We start from the raw sequence: 21,436 nt of genomic DNA, 5'->3' as shown, positions 1-21,436 counted from the left end.
CCGCCCTACGCGTTTCGTCATCGACGTCCTCACGGAGCGGATACAATTCTATCCGCTCCGTGAGGACGTCGATGACGAAACGCGTAGGGCGGAGCTTGATTGATGTGACGTCATTACGTTTTTGGCTGCCAGCTACTGCGCATGTGCTGAGTAGCCAGGCTCGTTTATGTGATTGCTGTTATGCTGTTGATGCTGGTGTCGGCTGGGACACCTCTTGAGTAAGTGCAATGAGTACCTAATAAAGGAATTGGTTTTTATAATATTGCACCATGAAGTCTTTCTGTTTCTCTCGAGTGCTTGGCATTTCCCCCCATGGATACGTTTGAAGGTGGTCCTTTATCTATTGGAGAAGTGGATTTTCGATTAACTACAAAGTTTTTCATCCTGTTATTTCGATCGATGAGGATCGGTGTGTTGCAGAGTTTCCGTTTCTGAAGATATATTTATGGATGATCTGCCATTATATTATCAAGGTTTTTTGGTGAAATTTTTCATATTTAGACACTTTTTTTGCACAAAAGTTTTTTGCACTTAAAAGTTTTTTTATATTTTTTTTGTGGTATTGGCATATATATATTTTTTTTCTGGACTTATGATTTGATGATTTCTTTATATATAGTTATATATTTATACACATTTACTAGCGCAAATTATTTATTTATTTATTGGTACACTTTATATATGGTGATTTTTTGCAGCTGGTACACTATTAGTAAGTTATATAATTTTGACCATAGGCGCTATTATTAATTTTTCTTATAAATTCAACAAGGGATTGACAACATTCCGCAGAGATTTTGTTCCATATTGACATGAGTTACTGTTGTCTTTCTATCATGTCGAACTAGTCTGCCCATTCTCCTCTGACCTCTGACATCAACAAAACATTTTCGTCCACACAACTGCTGCTCACTGGATATTTTTTTTGGGACCATTCTCCGTAAACCCTAGAGATGGTTGTGTATGAAAATTCCAGTAGATCAGCAGTGTTTGAAATAATCAGACCACCCGTCTATCACAAACAACCATGCCATGTTCAAAGTCACTTAAATCCCCTTTCTTCCCCATTCTGATACTCGGTTTGAACTTCAGAAAGTCGTCTTTACCACGTCTAGATGCCTAAATGCATTGAGTTGCTGCCATGTGATTGGCTGATTAGCAATTTGTGTCACCAAGCAATTGAATGGGTGTACCTAATAAAGTGGCCAGTGAGTGTATTTGCTCAAGATTTTATTTTCATGCTTTATTTTGTTTATATGAAAATTGTTAATAAATTCAGATTGAAAAAAAAAATAGTGAGTTTGCCGTACATTTGGAAACAGTTCTATATGTTTCAAATATTCTTTTCATCGATAAACTGCAAAGATCTCAAGTTTTCTCACTTTTTTCCTCACAGTTTTTGGACTGGGCACTTTACCTCTAACCATGCCCCAACATCCTTGACCGGTAGATACTCTGAACTGAACACAGAAAGACTTTCAGGACAGGTAGCTAAGTTTAAGTTGGCTCAGTGCACTGCATCAGTACCTGAACAAAAAGATCCCTTTTAGTTCCTGTATGCTTTTGGTATTATGTCTGGAGAATCTTCAGCCTCTGCTTGTCCCTGTGAGCCCAAGCCTACTGCTTTTAGAATCTTTAACTGCTTGTGACACCCATTCTAATATGGTTGACCAACGGAAAGAGCAAAAGATCCGCTCCAGGTGAGTGCCGAATCTGCATAACCCTTAAACAGACACGCAGGTGCTGGCCCGATCCGTGATCACAGATGCAATGGAAAAACAAAATGGTTGGCCGCACAAACAGCAATGTGGTGGATGAAATCCTTTATTGGAATCCTTTACATGCAATATGATAAGAACATGACAGCCCACAGGACAGAACAGGACAGAGGAGCAGTAGACGCGTTTCACACGAACACGTGCTTAGTCATTACATATAATGTAATTACGTATATTGTAATGTAATGACTAAGCACGTGTTCATGTGAAACGTGTCTACTGCTCCTCCGTCCTGTCTTGGAGCGGTCATGTTCTTATCATATTGCATGTAAAGGATCCCAATAAAGGATTTCATCCACCACATTGCTGTTTTTGCAGCCAACCACTCTGTTTTTCCATAATATGGCTGACTAGTTGTGCTAAGGGTAGTGAAAGTGGAAAATGTACTAATTTGAAATCACATAAGGAATAATTGGAGTTCTGGTAGCCATGGTTGGGAAGAGTTCTTGAACTTGTGTCATTTTTAATCATTTATGTTTAACATCACTGCTCAGATAATTCTTTTTTTTCTCTTCTGAATGCTGTCAGGCTTAAACTTGTAATTTTTAATTTCACTTGTCAAAATGATAATTCCACTTTTATGCAAATTAACGGCATATTAAAATTGATCAATCCAACTATAAATGTTCAAGTGCTTTGTCTTGCTGTCTTCAAACAGTACAGTGTGTTCACTAATGAAACATGATCATGGACAAGTAAAAAAAATTCTGTGAAGAATTACTTTGAAAATTGAATCTTAAAGAACAATTCCATGCACACTAAAAAAACTCGAAAAGAAACTGTTTTAGCAGCCAATGGGGATACTCCTGTAAATACCCAGTTGTTGCTATGCTATATAGGGGCACAGCATAAGGGAGATAATTACATTGTTCAGACCCTGTTATTTTGCACACTAGATGACACTACTCTGTCTCCTATCCTACTCACCAAAATACTAGTGAATATGCCCCTCGTGTCATGCCCCTAGTGTCATGCACCATGGGCTCATTCCAATAAGCCCAGCTAAGTATCTACAACCCTTTAGCTTACAGAATGGGTGTTTGTAGAAGCTTAGTGTAAAGAAGGCTTTGAGTAATTACACAGGTTGAAAAAAGATTTCATGACTTCTAAAGGAAAACGTAAGTGAAATAAATGCTAATCTGAAGGCCCCCATGGTGAAAAATAGTATTCTGGTAAGTGCTGTTAATACATGCAATGATAGTATTTAACATATGGATTTCTTTTTTATGTTGCATGGCTTTATTTTTTTCTGTACATTTCAAGTAGATGAAGCAGACATCGGGAATGGAACAAACTATACCACTTTTAGATGTGCATACATCAGTCACCTTTTATTCCCAGTACTTAAAGAGCTACTGTCATGAAAAATATTGGAGTATTGCAGGTTCATCTCATGACCATGTAAATGAGAAGAAAATATAAATAAAGGCACATGAATTAAAAAAAGAATTCATATACTATATACTATTACATGTATTAATATATCAAATATGTGATAATAAAATATAATCACAAATAATGTATATTTATTTATATTGCATTGATCATATTCTGTGAGCGCTATTATTTGAGGTTATATTTTATTATCACATATTTGATATATTTTTTGGGTTATTGCTGTATAATAGCAGTTCCTATGTCAAAGTATTTATAGTAATTATTTCATGGTATTACATTCCTGAGGCGCGATGATGTAGACTTTGGAATATATTGATTTATTATTAATATAATTTACCAGGGTTTATATATTGTTTACATAAGAAATATTACATGTATTAACCTGACACTGTTAGAATACAATATTTTTTTTTTACAATAGCGGGCTTTTCCTTGAACATAAGGTATTTACATATGGATGAGATACAACAGCTAAATGGGTTTTCCTGCATACTGGGCACAAATTAGTCCTATAATTAAAAAATAATAAATGCTGTAATACAAGGGTGTCCAAATTGCAGTCCAAGGGTCAGATGCGGCCCTTTGCTAGACTTTATTCGGCACTTGGGGCACTATTTCTCCAAATAATATGAGGCACTGATACCAATGATGGGGCACTGTTTCTTCCACTGATACCAATGATGGGGCATTATTCCTCCTACTAATACCAATGATGGATCAGTACTCCTCCTTCTACTGCCCACCAACCTCAAAGTCATGTTTATTCTCACTGATGCTGGGCCTGGGACATTTTCTACCCTCACCAGCCACATTCCAGACCCCTAAAGTCTGAAGGATAGTAAACTGGACCTTTGTTTGAAAAGTTTGGAGACCCCTGCTGTAATATTATGCCTACGCCTGTCTATAGATGTATGAGACCTACTGCTGGCAGCACATTAAACACTAGTCACGGAATTGGGCTAGACAACCATCCAAAACTATTCTGTAGAGGATATAGGGGAGTGCCCCTTCAAGGAAAGTGTGTTAGTGAGTTGGGTAGATATAATATTGAAATAGTTTTGTTATCTGTTTTTGATAACTCCAAATAATAGAAGAAGTGAATTCAGACACCACATCTAAGGCCTGGTAAAATGTAGTAAACTAAATTTTTGTTCCTCAGTTTAGATACATTTTAACCCCCTCCTGCACTTTACAAAATCACCTTACCTTAAAGCTGGCCATAGATGGATTGTTTTTGCCCAAGTTTCCAAATGGTCAGTCCTCCCCTGATTCTGACAGTGTCAGAATACACTGATCATCGCTAAAGCCGACTGCATGAACTGACTTAATAAAAATTTTCCAACAATCCCATTCGAGAGAAGCTGATCATTATTATATAGATTTCTCTTGAGCAGAAACAGCCATAGACAGATAGAACTGTCCAGATAGAGGGTCAGGGGTCATGTAGCCTCACAGGACAGTCAGAGGTGAATGTAAACTCAGCCTACAAGATTAACCAGTGCTCAGTTGGACACTTATAGGAGTCATAAGACTGCGATTTGAACATTTGTAACTAAAAAGAGACAAAAGGTATTTAGCAGTTTACATTTACTAAAATAATTGCGCTTCCATGTTCAGTGTACTAGGGGAGACCAGAAGTAGTGAGTGTAGGGTCCTGGGTTTAGTAACACTTTAAGATGGAAACCTTGAAAGAGGGTCAGTTTGCCCCTGCAGGCCTTGTTGTCTCTTTCTAGGTACAAATTTTCAAATGTTATACACTTGTTTTAATAGCTGTCAAGCATTCTGAGTAGGGACAGTTGGAGAAACACACCATTCTGGAGACGGGAAAGGAGAGGAACAGTGTTCACTGGGTTTACAAAACCAGAAATCTTGTCTACAGTTTATTAAACACAAACAAAAATAGGACCCAAGCTGAGCTTTGTTTGTTTTTTTACAGGTAAAATATGTAAAGTGGTGAAAACCTTCTCAGATGAAAGGTCATCAATAAGAGAACAATAGTATTTTCAAAAATATAGTACATACAGATAAAACAGATAGGTAGCTGAGTTCAAATTACCATTAAGACAGGTTGTCCAGACACAGCGTCTTCACCGACCACAGCATTGTAAGTGCTTTGACTGAAAACTGGTGAGTTATCATTGACATCTGTTACATTGATGGAGACTGTTGCAACATCACTCAGAGGTGGAGTGCCGCCATCTGTGGCTTCTACTGTTAAATAATATTCTGCTGCGCTTTCATGGTCCAGACTTTCAATTATAAAAAGAACTCCTGTTAAGAGTTATAAAACAAAGTGTACAATAACATAGTGAAATTGAAGGTGTGCAACTTGGAATGTAAAAACAGATTTAGATTTATGTAACTCTTAAAAAAAAAAAAGCATGGTTCTCTAAAAATATGATACTGTTATTATCAGAAACAACAAGGCCTTACAGAGGCATTTGGGGGTGTTACTAAAATTGGTGCACACAGAATCTGGTGCAGCTGTGCAAGGTAACCAATCAGCGTCTAACTTCAGCTTGTTCAATTAAGCTTTGACAATAAAACCTGAAAGCTGATTGGTTACTATGCACAGCTTCTGTGTGCACCAGTTTTTGTAAATGTTCCCCATTGCCTTCTAAAAAAATATAGTCTGAAAAGTGTGACAATGTATTTTTTATAGTTTGGGATAGTGTATAACATTCCGTTATATTCATCATAGGTGAAATTTGTTTACAGGTGCAGTTAATTGAATGTGAAACTGCAGCTAAAAAGCATGATGAGCTCTACGTCATTGTATGCAAAGTAGATTGTTATTATTGCTTTATTTTCTTGAAATATCTAAACCTGCATTTTACTAGCAGTCTTGCATTCATTTAGTTGCACTGAAGGCATATTGCTTTTTTCTTCTGTGGCGTGCAGCTGCTGGTTCATTGATGTCTTTACTTATTCATGTCCAGGACTTTGTCAATCTGAAAACACCAAGCAGGTCTGGCCATCCCGCCAGCTGTTCTTAAACAGCGCACTTCAGCAGCAGTTTGAGAGTGGCGACACCCATAGCTCGACACAACTTTCCAGTAAAGGAGTTTACAGCTTTCTTGAGAATGTGGATAATCCATTATGCGGGAAATTATGTTTTCTTAGCTTACCACTGTAGAGGTTTAAGGGGGTGTCTTAGACCTAAACTTGCCAACTGGAAAATATTACAGCAGCCTGGCTGGTAAAAATAGGACATAATTCACTGTTTACAGGACAAAAACACTAACAAGATAAGAATAGAAGTAAAGGAAACCATAATTTAGGGCTCCATTACATTAGTCCATTTAAACCTAAGATTTTCACTGCATTGTGTTAATTGCACATACATTTACCTGCGCTTTGTTAAGGCAACCATCACACTTCGAAAAATGAAAACTGCATGACCCTTAATTAACAAAGCAGCACACTCAAAGTGCAGTATATGTGTTGTGGGTCACTGGGCTCTACTGTACAATGCATTGGGGTGCTAGTTACAATGAATGGCACCACAATGTACTGCACATAGGGCAAATGCATTGCAGTTTTAGCACACATTGCCACAATGCACAAGTGTTAATGGAAACTTAGGGCCTATTCACACTGTTGCATGCATTACCACAACCATGCGCCTCACTGCAAAAAATGGTGCATGTCAATAAGCCAAGGTGTGAATGAGCCCTTAAGTATGACCCAGAATAGGAGCCTTAGCAATTACTGCCCATATCCAGCACTACTAATGCAATGGTTTTGTTCACCACCAAAGTTGAAAGCAATGAAAATGGTTATGTTAGATTATGTGATGATGAAGAGGGCTCATGTTAATATCTCATCAACAAGTAGTAATACAATAACTCACTTATGAACCTCAATAAAGAGGATATAAATATTACCTGTAACTGGGTTAATGCTGAATTTTCCTTGCTCATTGCCACTGATAATCTGATATGAAACTTCTGCATTAGCTTCAATATCCCTGCTTGTAGCATACACCTGGAGAACTTCTGTTCCAACTGTTACGTATTCTGACAAAGTAGCCCCATACTCTCTGTGTTCAAAGACTGGTGGATTATCATTAATGTCCAAGACTGATATTAACACACTGGTAACTGAGGACAGCTTTCGAGGTAATCCATGATCACTGGCTTTGACGGTAAGCGTATACACTGCCTGCATCTCCCGATCCAGAGGTTTCTCCAAAGTAATTATTCCAGATGATTCATCAATGGAGAATTGACCATCTGCTGAGCTGACTAAAGAATACTGCACCTTATGGTTGAGTCCTACAATAAAATACAAGCAAGAGAAACACCATAAAGTAACAGTATAAGGCATTATAAGGTATAACAGTATAAGGTTATATATATATATATATATATATATATATATATATATATATATATATATATATATAACATTTCATGCTGCGTAGCTTTTGTCAACTTTTACAATTTTCATATTGCACCCACTCTCACAATTACATATGGTTTCCTTTTTTGAAGAAACGTGGACCAAGCAAACATGTACACAGGTCTGCTATGAGCATGGCCTATATTCATATTTCATTATTATTATACAGTATTTATAAAGCGCCAATAGTTCACTCAGCGCTGTACATTACAAAGGGGGACAGAACATGTGACAGAACAATACCAATACAATGCAAAACATGAGGGGATGGAGGGCCCTGCTCTTTCGAGCTTACAATCTAGAAGGGATGGGATAGTGGTACAGGAGGATATAGCTGTGGGGGATGGAGTGGTAGGAAGAGTGGAGGAGGTCAGCAAGTTAGCAGGGGGTGAGGTAGGCTTCCCTGAAGAGATGGGTTTTCAGGGTGTGCCTAAAGGAGAGGAGAGTAGGTGATAATCTGATGGGTTGGGGCAGGGAGTTCCAGAGGATGGGTGACACCCTGGAGAAGTCCTGGAGGCGGGCATGGGAGGAGGAGACCAGGGAACTAGAGAGAAGGAGGTCTTGTGAGGAGCGGAGTGTGCGTGCTGGGCGGTACTTGGATATTAGGTCAGTGATGTAGTTCGGGGCAGTATGGTGGACAGCTTTGTACGTCAGTGTTAGGATTTTAAATTTGATCCGTTGCGCAATCGGAAGCCAGTGGAGGGATTGGCAGAGGGGGGTGGCGGAAATGGAGCGGTTGGAAAGGTGAATGAGTCTGGCAGCCGTATTCAGGATCGACTGAAGCGGGGATAGCCAGCGGCGAGGCAGGCCAGTGAGGAGGGAGTTGCAGTAGTCGAGTCGTGATATGATGAGGGAGTGGATGAGCTGTTTAGTGGTTTCTGGGGTTAGGAACGTGCGGATTTTGGCGATGTTGCGGAGGTGGAGTCTGCACGAGTTTGTTAAAGATTGGACTTGGGGCTGGAAGGATAGGTTGGAGTCCAGAATGACACCAAATACTCTGGCCTGCAGAGCAGGTTTGATATTGGCGTTGTTGGATGTGATGTAGAAGTCAATGGGGGGTGGGGTTCGGGCTGGGGGGAAGACAAGGAGCTTGGTTTTGGAGAGATTCAGTTTAAGGAAGTGGAGCAACATCCAATCTGATATGTCGCTCAGTAGGTGTGTGATTTGGGCAGAGACCGAGGGGGTGAGGTGGGGGGTTGAGAGATAGATTTGTGTGTCGTCGGCATAGAGGTGGTAGTTGAAGCCATGAGAGTGTATGAGTTGGCCAAGGGAGGAGGTGTAGATGGAGAAGAGAAGGGGCCCAAGGACAGAGCCTTGAGGGACCCCAACAGAGAGGGGGAGTGAGGGGGAGGTGGTAGCATTATAGGTAACGCTGAAAGAGCGTTGTGACAGGTAGGATGAGAGCCAGGAGAGAGCAGAATCTCTGAGGCCGAGGGAGTGTAGTATTTTGAGGAGGAGGGGGTAGTCAACTGTGTCGAAGGCCGCAGAGAGGTCAAGGAGTAGGAGCACATTTCATGTCATGTTTATACGCCAATATTGATTTATATACACATTTATTTAGTTTTTCCAAGTAATTAAGAAAGTACTGGGGATGGCTAGGCAAATAGTATTTTATGAAGGTCTGTAAAGGGCCATATACAGAGCAGATACCCTAGCCTTTTTATCTCCGGAGAACACTATTTCAAATGATTTTTCCCCAGAGACTATTAAGTCAGAGAATGTCTGTAGAGACTCTATTGTGTCTGTAAACATATGTTTGTTTCCAGGCTTATCATTAGTGACTGAATCAGGTGATGATCATTATATGAAAAGCCGTTGAAAGTAAAAAGTAATCACTGAAAGATAAAATACTGCATATATTGTGGTACATCAGTAAAACTGGACAGTTCCAAATAATTAATATTGAGTCCAATCACTGGCCAGCACCTTTCACAACAGCATTATCAGCTGTGTCTTTAGAAAGAGTGAGCAACTGTTCAGAGAAAATCTACTATATTTTATATAACCTATAGTACAGTAGTTTCCTGAAGTAATACAGAGCCTAGGCAGTATGTCTAGTTGAAATACTACTGTGTAAAGGCTTAGTAATCATTACTACCTGAACCTTGTGTTTTTCATTTGCACAAAGCTGGCCATAGATGGATTGAATCTCAACCGGTTCAGCAGGGACCAGCATATTAGATTTTTAGCATGTGACTATTGCCAGCTATAGCCACTAACAGTAAGCATTGTGTTCTCCCAGCCAGGACGACTCTCTGCAAACCCCCACCCCCAAACCAGGTGAAAACAATTGCTCCACAGAAGGGATTCCCCCATCACCACTGACTTTGTTAATAGGGGTATCAAGCAATATTCATTTCTACAACCTGTAGATGCAGGAAAGAAAATCACATAATCTATGCCTAAGATGTGCATTAATCATGTAGCTTCATGGTCTAATTTATTTCACTATAATAAAGTAAATGTCCACATTCCTGTGTCAGCAGTTTCAGTTTGTGTTGAAACATGAGACATGCGGCATGGTATTGCACAGGTTAATGCATGACCTATGTCTGTAGTTTGAGACCTTACAATTTCTGTAAAGAAACTATATATTCCATGATCCCTGGGTCTCTCAGTTTAGTGCTGATGCAGGTGAAAGCTACACAATACTTAGAGTATATCTGACACAGCCACAAACAGACAGAACATTCACAGATACACTCAGAAGGCTCACTTATGCAGTGTTTCATCACATTAGCACTTCCACATTTGTGTTGCAACACAGAAGGGTTGGAAAGCATGCAATTGGCGCTACATGACCCTGAACAGGAAAATGTCCAGTCCTGGCACAGAGGGATCCGCAAGCTGAAGCAATACACGGACATGGGGGCATTGGTCAGCCATGACCCTACAAACTGCCGACACAATGGTTGGGCCAATCGTCACAAAGCAAGGCAAACAAATAACACAGGTAATATACTGTAACTACACCAATACCTAAAGCAACAAAAGAATTTAAAGTGTACAATCCCTTTAACAAGCAAAAAACATATGCACACATTAGATGATTAATTTTGATCGAGGCACTCTCCACAGAACTGGTGAATACCTGTGTCTGCATCTATGGCCTGCACCCTTGTGATTGGAGTTTTGGGTTCAGTGTTCTCAAACACAGTCACGCTGTAAGGATCTGCAGAGAACTCTGGGGCATTGTCATTCACATCTTCTAATGTCAGCTCCACACTGGCTTCACAGAAGTTGCCGCCTCCATCTGTAGCTTTCACCAAGAGATGGTAGACTTCCTGGATCTCACGGTCAAGTGGTAATGATGTTTTCAGTTCACCTTGAAAAGTAAAAGAGAAAAATTAATTCTGAAAGTGAATCTACAATTTGTCTGCAACTTTCTGTAAAAAACTGTAAAAAAAAGGGATTGGGTTAGACTTAGATGCAAGTAAAACTGTGGCTTTCTAATATGTGCTGCAGCAGTTAATTATAAGTGCATCTGTATTCAGTGTTCTCTTAGTCCCCCTAAAAGGTCCCACAAATACCTGCCAGTGAGGTCCACCTAATGCAGCTTGCTGTAATGGAGACTTATTTGTACTTTAATGATTCCTCTGCTCTGAAGCTCTGCGCTAACAGCAGTTATCACTTCAGCAGTAAGAAAACACTCCTACTTATGTTTAGTACACACAATGAGAATATCGGATGAAAACAAACAACATTTCCAGAACGATAATCTGATCATTAGTACACAGATTTTGAGAGACGATCACAACAGTTCATGCAAAATTATAGGAAGGGACAAGCACGAAAAGTTTTCTCATAAGATACCAGAATGAATGATATTCGTTTAATCAGTACAGTATTTGTTCTTAAAAAATTGTGGGAAGTTGTATTCCGTCTTACGATAATTTTCGTAACTCTAGTAACCTATTTGTTTTTTATATGAGATTAGCATGCAACAAAAATGGACCATCATTAGCCTGATATTCTCAACATGAGTACTAGGCATTAACATCTTTCAGCTCACTCATGTAAGTTAAGGCTTCAGGACGATTCCAAATTTCCCATAGACATGAGACTGTGGTCAGTTGGTAGAGAGAAAACAGGTGGCGCACACACCTAGTGCATTATCCAAGGTTTATTGTAGGAATGAAATAATAAAAACATACTCACAGACGAAGCATGTATCTAAAAAGCATAGAAAAATGATAATGGCCACAACGGCAGGCAAGGTGTTCTCACTGTCAGTGCAGTAAAATGGCTGATGTGTTTCGGGGACGAATCCCTTTCCTCAGAGCTGATGACCAACCTCTGATGCTGATGTATGATGAATGGAAAGTAAGAGCCTTGCTGTTGATGCCTGATTGCCTGCCGTTGTGGCCATTGTAATTTTTCTATGCTTTTTAGATACATGCTTCGTCTGTGAGTATGTTTTTATTATTCTTTCACTCCTACAATAAACCTTGGATAATGCACTAGGTGTGTGCGCCACCTGTTTTCTCTCTATCTAGTGGCTGATTTCCCCGTCCGAGGAGGGCTGCACCCCTGAAGCATTTCCTTTGGTTGTCGCTGTCCTGGTACCCTTGGCTTCCCTTTTGGCTGTGCATATCCTGAGGCGCTGGAGAGTGCATATAATATCCGGGGTGGTCAGTTGGTAGCCAAAACATCCAACTGTCGAAATAATTAGGTGTGCTTGAAATGGCCAACTGTGCTCATTTATGGACTAAGCAGACATCTCAGATGCCATCTGTACCTCAGAGATACAATGATAATTGGCTGGGAAAGATCATCACATGATACATTCTTTCTCTGAGATACAATGATGGGGATATCATCAGAAGCTACAGAATGTCCATATGAACAAGGAATTTGGAGAAGACTAAGAAGGTACTTTTTTTAAGTTAAAGTGTTAGTTCGCCTCTACAGAAAAAAAATGTAAAGGTGAACTAACACCATACACCCCCATTACATCCAGGGTTTTTGAGCTGTTTGTGCCCTACACAGCCAGTCCAGCAGTCTGAGGATGAAAAATCCTTACTCTTCTCCCTCTTCTATGTGTGATACTACCAGGACACATCAGAGTGACTCACTGTACAGGCGCTGACAAATCAGAACTGCTCTGGTCCATCCCAAAAGCGCTGCACAGACAAAAAGAAGTAGAGCTGCGATTTCAAATCTCCAGACCACTGGACCAGTTGCATGAGCAAAGACAGCTCAGCAACCCTGGAAGTAAGTACAGCAGGAACCAGGAGGATGGGGAGGGTGTACAGTGTTAGTTCACCATTTTTCTGTTAGTGAACTACCACTTTAAGAGTGCATACTTGAATATATATACAGTAATTTTAGGTTTACGAATGAAAATCCATTGAAAATAATGCCTCAGTTTACAAACTTTTTAAGAATTTTTTTCGCAATACGAAGTGTATGTCAGTGCTGATTTTTAAATGCAATTGCCGGCTTTTTTTTTTTCACTATAGCTCACAGAATTAGCTGTCACTTTCCCTGGAGTTAACGGAAACTTTGTTTCTTTTAAGAAACTAAAAGGAAATATTGTTTGTCTTAACTCGTTCTTTCTTTTAGCTGGGGGGAAAGTGACAGCTGAATTTCTGAGCTATAGTGAAGAAAAACAAAAGCGGTAATTACATTTTAAAACCGGAACCATAATAAAATAAAAAACCGGTGTGGGGTCCCCCCTCCCATCCATACCAAGCCATTCGGGTCTGTTATGGATTTTGAGGGGAACTGCCACGCCAAAATTAAAAAAAAAAATGGCATGGGAGTGTCTCTCAAAATCCATAACAGACCCTTATCTGAGCATGCAAGTCAGAAAACAGGGGGGGGGGGAAACATGCCACATGCCCTCAAAATGGGGGGGGGTGCTTTGGGGTGGGGAGCTTCCCCCCAAAGCACCTTGTTCCCATGTTAATGGGGACAAGAGCCTTTTCCCCACAACCCTGGCCAGTGGTTGTGGGAGTCTGCAGGCAGGGGGCTTATCAGAATCTAGAAGCACCCTTTAACAAGGTGGCCCCCAGATCCCGGCCCCCCCATGTGAATGAGTATTGGGTACATGGTACCCCTACTCATTCACAAAAAATAAAAAGTGTAGTGTGAAAAAAGACAGGACATGGTCTTTGACAAGTCCTTTATTAAAAGAAAATCTAAAAGAATGTCCCCCGCATTAGATCCAAGGTCAATCACGATGCCCGCCGTCACCGCCGCTGACCAGAATAAAGGATTAAAAAAAAAGCCTCTGCTCCCAACAATGGGTTCCTGCATGCTCAGATAAAGGTCTGATATGGATTTTGGGGGGTACCCCCCCACACCATTTTATTTTTACATTTTGGAGTGGGAGTTCCCCTCAAAATCTATACCAGACCCGAAGGGCTTGGTATGGAAGGGAGGGGGGACCCCACGCCGTTTTTTAAATTATTTTTTTTTAATTGCCGGCAATTCTTTTACATTCAGCTGTCAGTGGGGAACCCTGCTAACAGCTGAAACATTAACTCATGGTTGTCACTACTAAAATAGAGCATTACTTGATAAAATAACTCATGCGGTATTTTAGTAACATTTACTTTTTCCTGACCTCCGGAACGGATTAATTGGTTTTCAATGCATTCCTATGGGAAACGACGGTTTGCAAATTTTTAGCTATACAAAAGGTCCTGCAGAACGAATTAAATTCATGAACTTAGGTATTACTGTATATAGTTTTAAAACCAGAGTCTAGTGTCAATTTAATATCAGCTAACTTTCTTTAACTCATACATCTAAAACACATCCTTTATATTCTAGGTCTATAGATTCAATGAGCTATGGTGATAGCAACTCTCATAGCCACTACACTAAGGACCCTGAGGAATATTGGCCCCAGTGCCCTGCCGAAAACAAAGCTTCCTCTGTTCATCTAATCAGAAGTGAAGCACTTATAGAGCCTGCACATTCTTTAGTTATGAATATGTCAGCAGCAGGCAGACAGAGCCCAGACAAAGCATGTTCTGCAAAAAAACCCAAGCTCTTTCTAGGGTGTTCCAAGGTATTTCCAGGTCAGCTGGAAGTTACAATTCCTCTAATGTGTTCTGGTTCAGACATTTCTTTTTTCATTTACTACCTCATTTTAAGCCTCTTTACTTTAGCTCTTAAAAGTTATGCAGCACAGTTTAGTGAAGGATGCTTTGCTCCATGATAATGGATGCATATACCACGGCTAATCAGTTTATTCCAGCTGAAGATGCCTCTCCTTAAATAATCATCATACTAGCACGGGCTTTGTGCAGAGGGCCTTTATTAACAAGTCTAGAATGTCTGCAGAAAAAAAATTCATCCACCGAGATGCAGCGGAACATTAAAACTTTTAATGTGTTTGGAAATTCCAATTTATACAGAATATGAGCAAAATACTACTGAGAATGCAGGCACTGAAACATGCAGTTGTAGAGTCTATTATGGTTTTTTTCCACATATTTATTACAAAGGTTTTTATTATGCTCTTTCAAACCATGTTTGGCTTTATAATATGTAATAATAAAATGGTCTACTGTATACATTTTGTAAGATTCAAAGTTCTTTAAGACAAAACAGTAGATTTCAATGCTGGCATCACAGTGCTAGTATTTTTGGCGCAGGAAAGGTTTTGTATGTCAACAATTTTAGTGAAAGAAATGAGATATTGCACAAAAGGGGTTTATTTTACATTGGCAAGGGGTTGTGTTAGGGTAGGGGTAACATGCAGGGTTAGTGTTTGGGTGACCGGGAGGGTTCATGTTAGTCTACATGCACACTAGCCTACCGCGGCCACGTTTTGTGTTTTCCCTAGGCCGGAGGTCAAAACGCTCCTACTCAAATATAGGAGCTGCTAATGTACATGAAGTCTTAGCGTTACAGGCATCATTAGTTTGAAGGGTTACAGGGAGAATGGATGTGAGGATTATTGTTAGTGTTACTCGGAGGGTTATTTTAAGGGTTACAGGCAGAGATGTGTGAGGATTATTATTTGACTTACATAGAGGGTTATTGTAAGGGTTAAGGGAAAGCTAGTGTGAGATTAGTGTTAGACTTACAGGCAGGGTCTGTGTAAGGGTTACAGGCAGACTTAGTGTGAGGATCAGTGTAAACCTGAAGGAAGAATTAGTGAAAGGATTCAGGGAGAGTTCATGTTAGTGTTTAGCGAGAGTTAATGTTAGGGGATTTATTGTGAGGATTAGAGATAGGCAGAGAGGGTTAGTGCATAGGTTAAAGAACATTTTAGCGTTTGGGTTACAGTGCTGGTTATTGCTACAGGAAAAGTTGGTATAAGTGGCCTTTCGGATTTGTGTCTTTACAATATTTAGATCTCTCAGGTTTTTCAAAGTGTCTGACCACAATAAAAAATAAGTGGTCTTTTTAAAATAAGTCTCATTTCAGAAATTTTCCTTTTTCAATTTTTCCAGGAGACCTAGAGCATATCCTTTCAAGGATTCGGCCAACAGATGCAATTCCCAATGAGCAACATGGAAAAAAAAAAAGCTGACCTTACATCATGCTGACAGCCGACCAGCTTACACAACATAAAGCTCTTTCAGTTTATGTTGCATCATGGTAGCTTAAGTTTACCCAAAATATGTATTTTAAGAATTTTTTGTATTTTGCAGTATAATTTTCTTGGTGTTAGACTACTCTCTGGGGTGTATAAAAACATTTTCAGGGCTTTCTGTCCTTTGAACAATCACACAAATGTCGGGAAGAGTGAATGTTATTAGGTTAGTATCTCTCCAAATTGAATGGCTTTCATTCAAGCATCAACCAGACAGCAAAGGGATTTATGGGACTTTTAAGGTGTAAACTGTTTGGTTTTTGCTATCTGTTGGGGACGTACGGGCTCTCTCCATTACTTAGATATTAAACATCCGCTGCAAAGGCCGTATGTAACAACTACTGGTCTACCTCTATGAGGGCATTTGTTTCCTTATAAACCCATTTCTTTTGTTTGGGACTGGACCTGGTGCAGTGGTCTTGGCTCTGTGCCCTAGGAGTAATGCTTCTGGCCTTCTTATGGTCCCTACACTCACCACCTTCTCCTGAAAAAGCATTCAGCACAACACACTGAGATATAACTCCTCCATAGCCTACCTTTCTAATCACTATATAAAATACATGTATATGCATCTGGACGGCTAAAATCATGGCCATTTCTGGAGTGGATAAATATGACCTCTGTTCTGCTTATGGGGTTAGGTTCCTAAAGGTCAAATGCTATTTATTTGTTTTTATTATTGTTTTCTTTTTTATGACCAACCTGATATCCGGTTGAGTTAATAATAACAATAATAAACTTTTTTTAACATATTTTATGCATGCTGACTCTTTAAAACACTTTAAAAATCCCATTTACTCATTTGCTGTTTTAAGGGACAGATGTTGATGTTTAATACTGTTGGGATGTGGTGACTGGTGGCTCTTTCTGAACCCTTGGCATTGACATAGATTTATTCAAACAAAAAAGAGTGAATCAGGAAAATACTGCATTACGACCACTACAGTAGATGGAACTAATGATCATAGGGAATAAATATGTATCTACTATGATTGCTAACTCCATTCAGTGGCCATAATGCATTATTTTCATAATTCACTCTATGAAATAATAGCATTTTGCCCCATTCGCACTTAATAAATGTGCATGCAGTTTTGAAGGGCAAAAAGTGAATTTGCGACCCCCATATGTCAGAATATTTCCTGATCTGCCTTTCATTCCCAGGATAGCCTCAGCTGCTGGTTAAAAAGAAATACTGAACTATACACTTTTAAAAAGTCTAAAATAATATCCCACACCAATGGCATTGCTGGTTTTGCCTAACCCTCTTACAATATTAATGGGTGAATAAATACTGCCTGTGTAGAACTGTTTTTTTTTTATATCTGTTTTATACAGTTATATTCAGTTCCTCAATTAATAGAATTGATGCAATTATGTGCCTATTCCTGCAGCAGGAAATTATGCCTTGCTTTTTCTCCTGAAGAATTAACAATAATGATGCCTGTAAGACATAATTAAAAGGTCAAAACAGAAAGTGTAGAATTTATTACATTTCTGGAGCGCACCTGTAAATGGATTGAGGTGAAATTTCTCTGAGCCAAGTCCATGCAGTGTGTAAATGATCTCAGCATTGGAACGTATGTCGGCATCAGTGGCTGAGACTTGTAGAATTACTTTCCCGGAAGGGGCATCTTCTGAAATGGTCTCAGAATAGTCATCCTGTGAAAATGTTAGATAAAACCAGTGATCCTCTTGAAGATATTTTTTATTAAAAAACAACCAGGTCTGCATTAGATGGTGGTCCTTTAAAGACAGCTATCCAGTGCCACCACAAAACCATAAAGTACAGAACTTCCAGTAAACTTGTATGCCCAGTAGAACCAAACTACCTACTCAGTGGAAGCTTAGTGTCCCTTGTTACTGTAGTATCCATAATTTAAACTAATATGATATGATAAAAGTTAAAAAGTAAAGTAAAAGCAGAGGGGCCTGGTGGTAAAAAACTGTGGGCCAAGGGGCACTGTTACACTTCTATTAGCTTGTTGTAGAGCCTGCTCATGGTGCTTGGGCTAACTGTATGAAACAATTTACTGCTATTTGTTATGTATGTATAGTAGATGACATTTAAATTATTACACAATGGGGATGATGTACTAAAACTGGAGCACTCAGAATCTGGTACAGCTGTGCATGGTAGCCAATCAGCTTCTAATGTAAGCTTGTTCAGTTAAGCTTTGACAATAAAACCTGTTTGGTGACATTGCACTGGAGAAAAGGGACCTTCCATCTTCCACTGAGCTTTACACTAGAAGCAAAGATGTGAAACTCACGGAAACACTGACAGCACGCATGGAAAACACTCTCCACAGGCAAAATCAAGTAAATTTGGTGTCTTAGGTATGATTCCCCACAGCTGTACGTTTCACTACACAATCGTTCTTTTAATTTACAGTGTCTGGAAAGGGAAGAGTTCTACTTTCTTCCACCACCCCCCCCACCCATTTTCTTTCTTACTTTCTTTTGTCCTGCTCCCTTTTCATTTGTCTGTTTTAGGACACATTCTTAGCAATCAGTAGGTGGTTAAGCCTAAGGCATAGGTGTCATATGTACATGACTATAAGTCTAGGCTTTCCCTTTCCTGCTCTAAAATAGGGGTCCTTCCAGTGGACAAGCTTTATTCTACAGTACTTTGTTGACTGAAACCTACTGATGCATATCCTAATAAAGATGGACACTTCTTTCCTCTTATTGAGAGTATATAGCATATATAGTATATAGTATTGGTTTTGGAAAACTGACTTTGAATTTCCTGATGTAACTGTTATTTTTCTTTTATCGTCAGGCTATGTGATCCTTCTCTTGCATGTAGAATGTTACACAAAGTACTGTATGTTTTGAAAAAGTTTAGTAAAAATTGTTATTTATTAAAAAAAAAAACTCTGGAAGCTGATTGGTTTCAGATATTGCACTCTCTAGTTTTAGTAAATCTTCCCCAAAGGTTTCTAAATCTAGTCATATTTCAAGCAAACATAAAAAAAACCCTTAATTTGGCTTTTAAAATAGTGGTATCCTCTACATGCACATATTTTACATTTTGCATCCTAATAAACAAACACTTTAGTTGTAATACTGCAGTTTGTTCAAAGGTTTTTGTTTATTATTTTTTATATAGTTGTCAGTTTAGATAGGAAGAGGTGCTTAACATGTCAATTTACTAGTCATCATTCATGATTTGGTGGAGAATTACAAGGTTGTGGGTGGAAGGGCATAACATACAGGGTTTGATTTATGTAAACTTTCTCCTCACCTATATTATATTGACCTTTCAAATATTTGACTTCTTTATTGCATGCAATAACTACCACTGGCAGACTATCCTCATTAAATGGGCATTACTTTAAATGAAATTACTTGCATCACACCTAATCTACCATTAAGCAATGTGTGAATGTTAATCTAATTCCTTTAGATATATGCATATTTGACACTTAACTGTTCATAATTGATAGGCCAGTCACAAAGCTGAGTTTCTATAACAAGGAATAAACATAAAGACAAAAGAAACTCCTTACAGTACACATGATACCTTCATTTTGGTTCTGTATGAACAGAAAGCTTTAAAGTACATTTGCAATCAAATTTGAGAAACCCCCCCACTCTATATGTGTAATGCATTCCCGTTCACACGCCATACCTACAAATAATTAGAAAAAGAATCCTAATTTCTAGTTATTTTTTAGGAGGTTTACAGTGCCTTGAAAAAGTATTGAAATTTTCCACATTTTGTCATGTTACAACCAAAAATGTAAATTTATTTTATTGGAATTTTATGTGATAGATCAACACAAAGTGGCAAATTATTGTGAAGTTGAAGGAAAATGATAAATGGTTTATTCAAATTTTTTACAAATAAATATCTGAAAAGTGTGGCGTGCATTTGTATTCAACCCCCAAGTCAGCACTTTTTAGAACTACCTTTCGCTGCAATTACAGCTTCAAGTCCATTTGGGTATGTCTCTACCAGCTTTGCACATCTAGAAAGTGAAATTTTTGCCCATTCTTCTTTACAAAATAGCTCACGCTCTGTCAGATTGGATGGAGAGCCTCTGTGAACAGCAATTTACAAGTCTTGCCACAGATTCTCAATTGGATTTAGGTTTGGACTTTGACTGGGCCATTCTAACACATGAATATGCTTTGATCTAAACCATTCCATTGTAGCTCTGGCTGTATGTTTAAGGTTGTTGTCCTGCTGGAAGGTGAACCTCCGCCCCAGTCTCAAGTCTTTTGCAGACTCTAACAGGTTCTCTTCTAAGATTGTCCTGTATTTGGCTCCATCCATATTCCCATCAACTCTGACCAGCCTTCCTGCCCCTGCTGTAGAAAAGCATCCCCACAAAATGATGCTGCCACCACGTTTCACAGTGGGAATGGTGTGTTCAGGGTGATGTGCAGTGTTAGTTTTCCGCCACACGTAGTGTTTGGCTTTTGGGCCAAAAAGTTCCATTTTGGTCTCATCTGACCAGAGCACCTTCCACATTTTTGCTGTGTCCCCCACATGGCTTCTCACAAACTGCAAACGGAATTTCTTATGGATTTCTTTCAACAATGGCTTTCTTCTTGTCACTCTTCCATAAAGTCCAGATTTGTGGAGTCCATGACTAATACAATGCTCAAAAAATTAAAGGGACACTTTTTAATCAGAGTTTAGCATCAAGTCAGTTAAACTCCTGGGATATTGATCTGGTCGATTAAGTAGCAGAGGGGGTTTTTAATCAGTTTCAGCTGCTTTGGTGTTAATGAAATTAACAACAGGTGCACTAGATGCACAACAATGAGATGACCCCCAAAACAGGAATGGTTTTACAGGTGGAAGCCACTGACATTTTTTCCCTGCTCATCTTTTCTGACTGTTTTTCACTAGTTTTGCATTTGGATAGGGTTAGTGTCACTACTGGTAGCATGAGGCGATACCTGGACCCTACAGAGGTTGCACAGGCAGTTCAACTCCTCCAGGATGGCACATAAATATGTACCATTGCCATAAGGTTTGCTGTGTCTCCCAGCACAGTCTCAAGAGGAGATTCCAGGAAATAGGCAGTTATTCTAGGAGAGCTGTATATGACCGTAGAAGGTCATTAACCCATCAGTAGGACTGGTATCTGCTCCTTTCTGCAAGGAGACACAGGATGAGCACTGCCAGAGCCCTACAAAATTACCTCCAGCAGGCCACTGGTGTGAATGTCTCTGACCAAACAATCAGAAACAGACTTCATGAAGGTGGCCTGAGGGCCCGATGTCCTCCAGTGGGCCCTGTGTTCACTGCCCGGCACCATAGAACTTGATTGGCATTTGC

At 39.4% G+C, this 21,436-nt stretch overlaps 1 protein-coding gene across 8 annotated transcripts in view; it reads right to left on the bottom strand.

Moving 5' to 3' along the window:
* The window catches only part of FAT1 (FAT atypical cadherin 1), a 361,321-nt gene that overhangs the window by 69,524 nt on the left and 270,361 nt on the right, over positions 1-21,436 (bottom strand). For all 8 annotated transcript variants that reach the window (XR_016311628.1, XM_089669573.1, XM_089669572.1 and 5 more), the window contains 4 exons: positions 17,646-17,799; positions 10,672-10,905; positions 7,064-7,453; positions 5,233-5,447 (listed from right to left, as the gene is read on the bottom strand). Coding sequence is in view for 7 of the 8 variants with exons in the window: in XM_089669573.1 (XP_089525699.1) it covers positions 5,233-5,447; positions 7,064-7,453; positions 10,672-10,905; positions 17,646-17,799 (993 nt within the window). In the remaining variant the exon portion in view is untranslated. The remainder of the gene's footprint in view (positions 1-5,232; positions 5,448-7,063; positions 7,454-10,671; positions 10,906-17,645; positions 17,800-21,436) is intronic.

Source organism: Staurois parvus, unplaced genomic scaffold (genome assembly GCF_062004578.1).
Source record: "Staurois parvus isolate SC_StPar_1 unplaced genomic scaffold, SC_StPar_1.0 ptg000080l, whole genome shotgun sequence".
NCBI classification, from domain to species: Eukaryota; Metazoa; Chordata; class Amphibia; order Anura; family Ranidae; genus Staurois; species Staurois parvus.
This window is presented reverse-complemented; position numbering and strand designations above follow the sequence as displayed.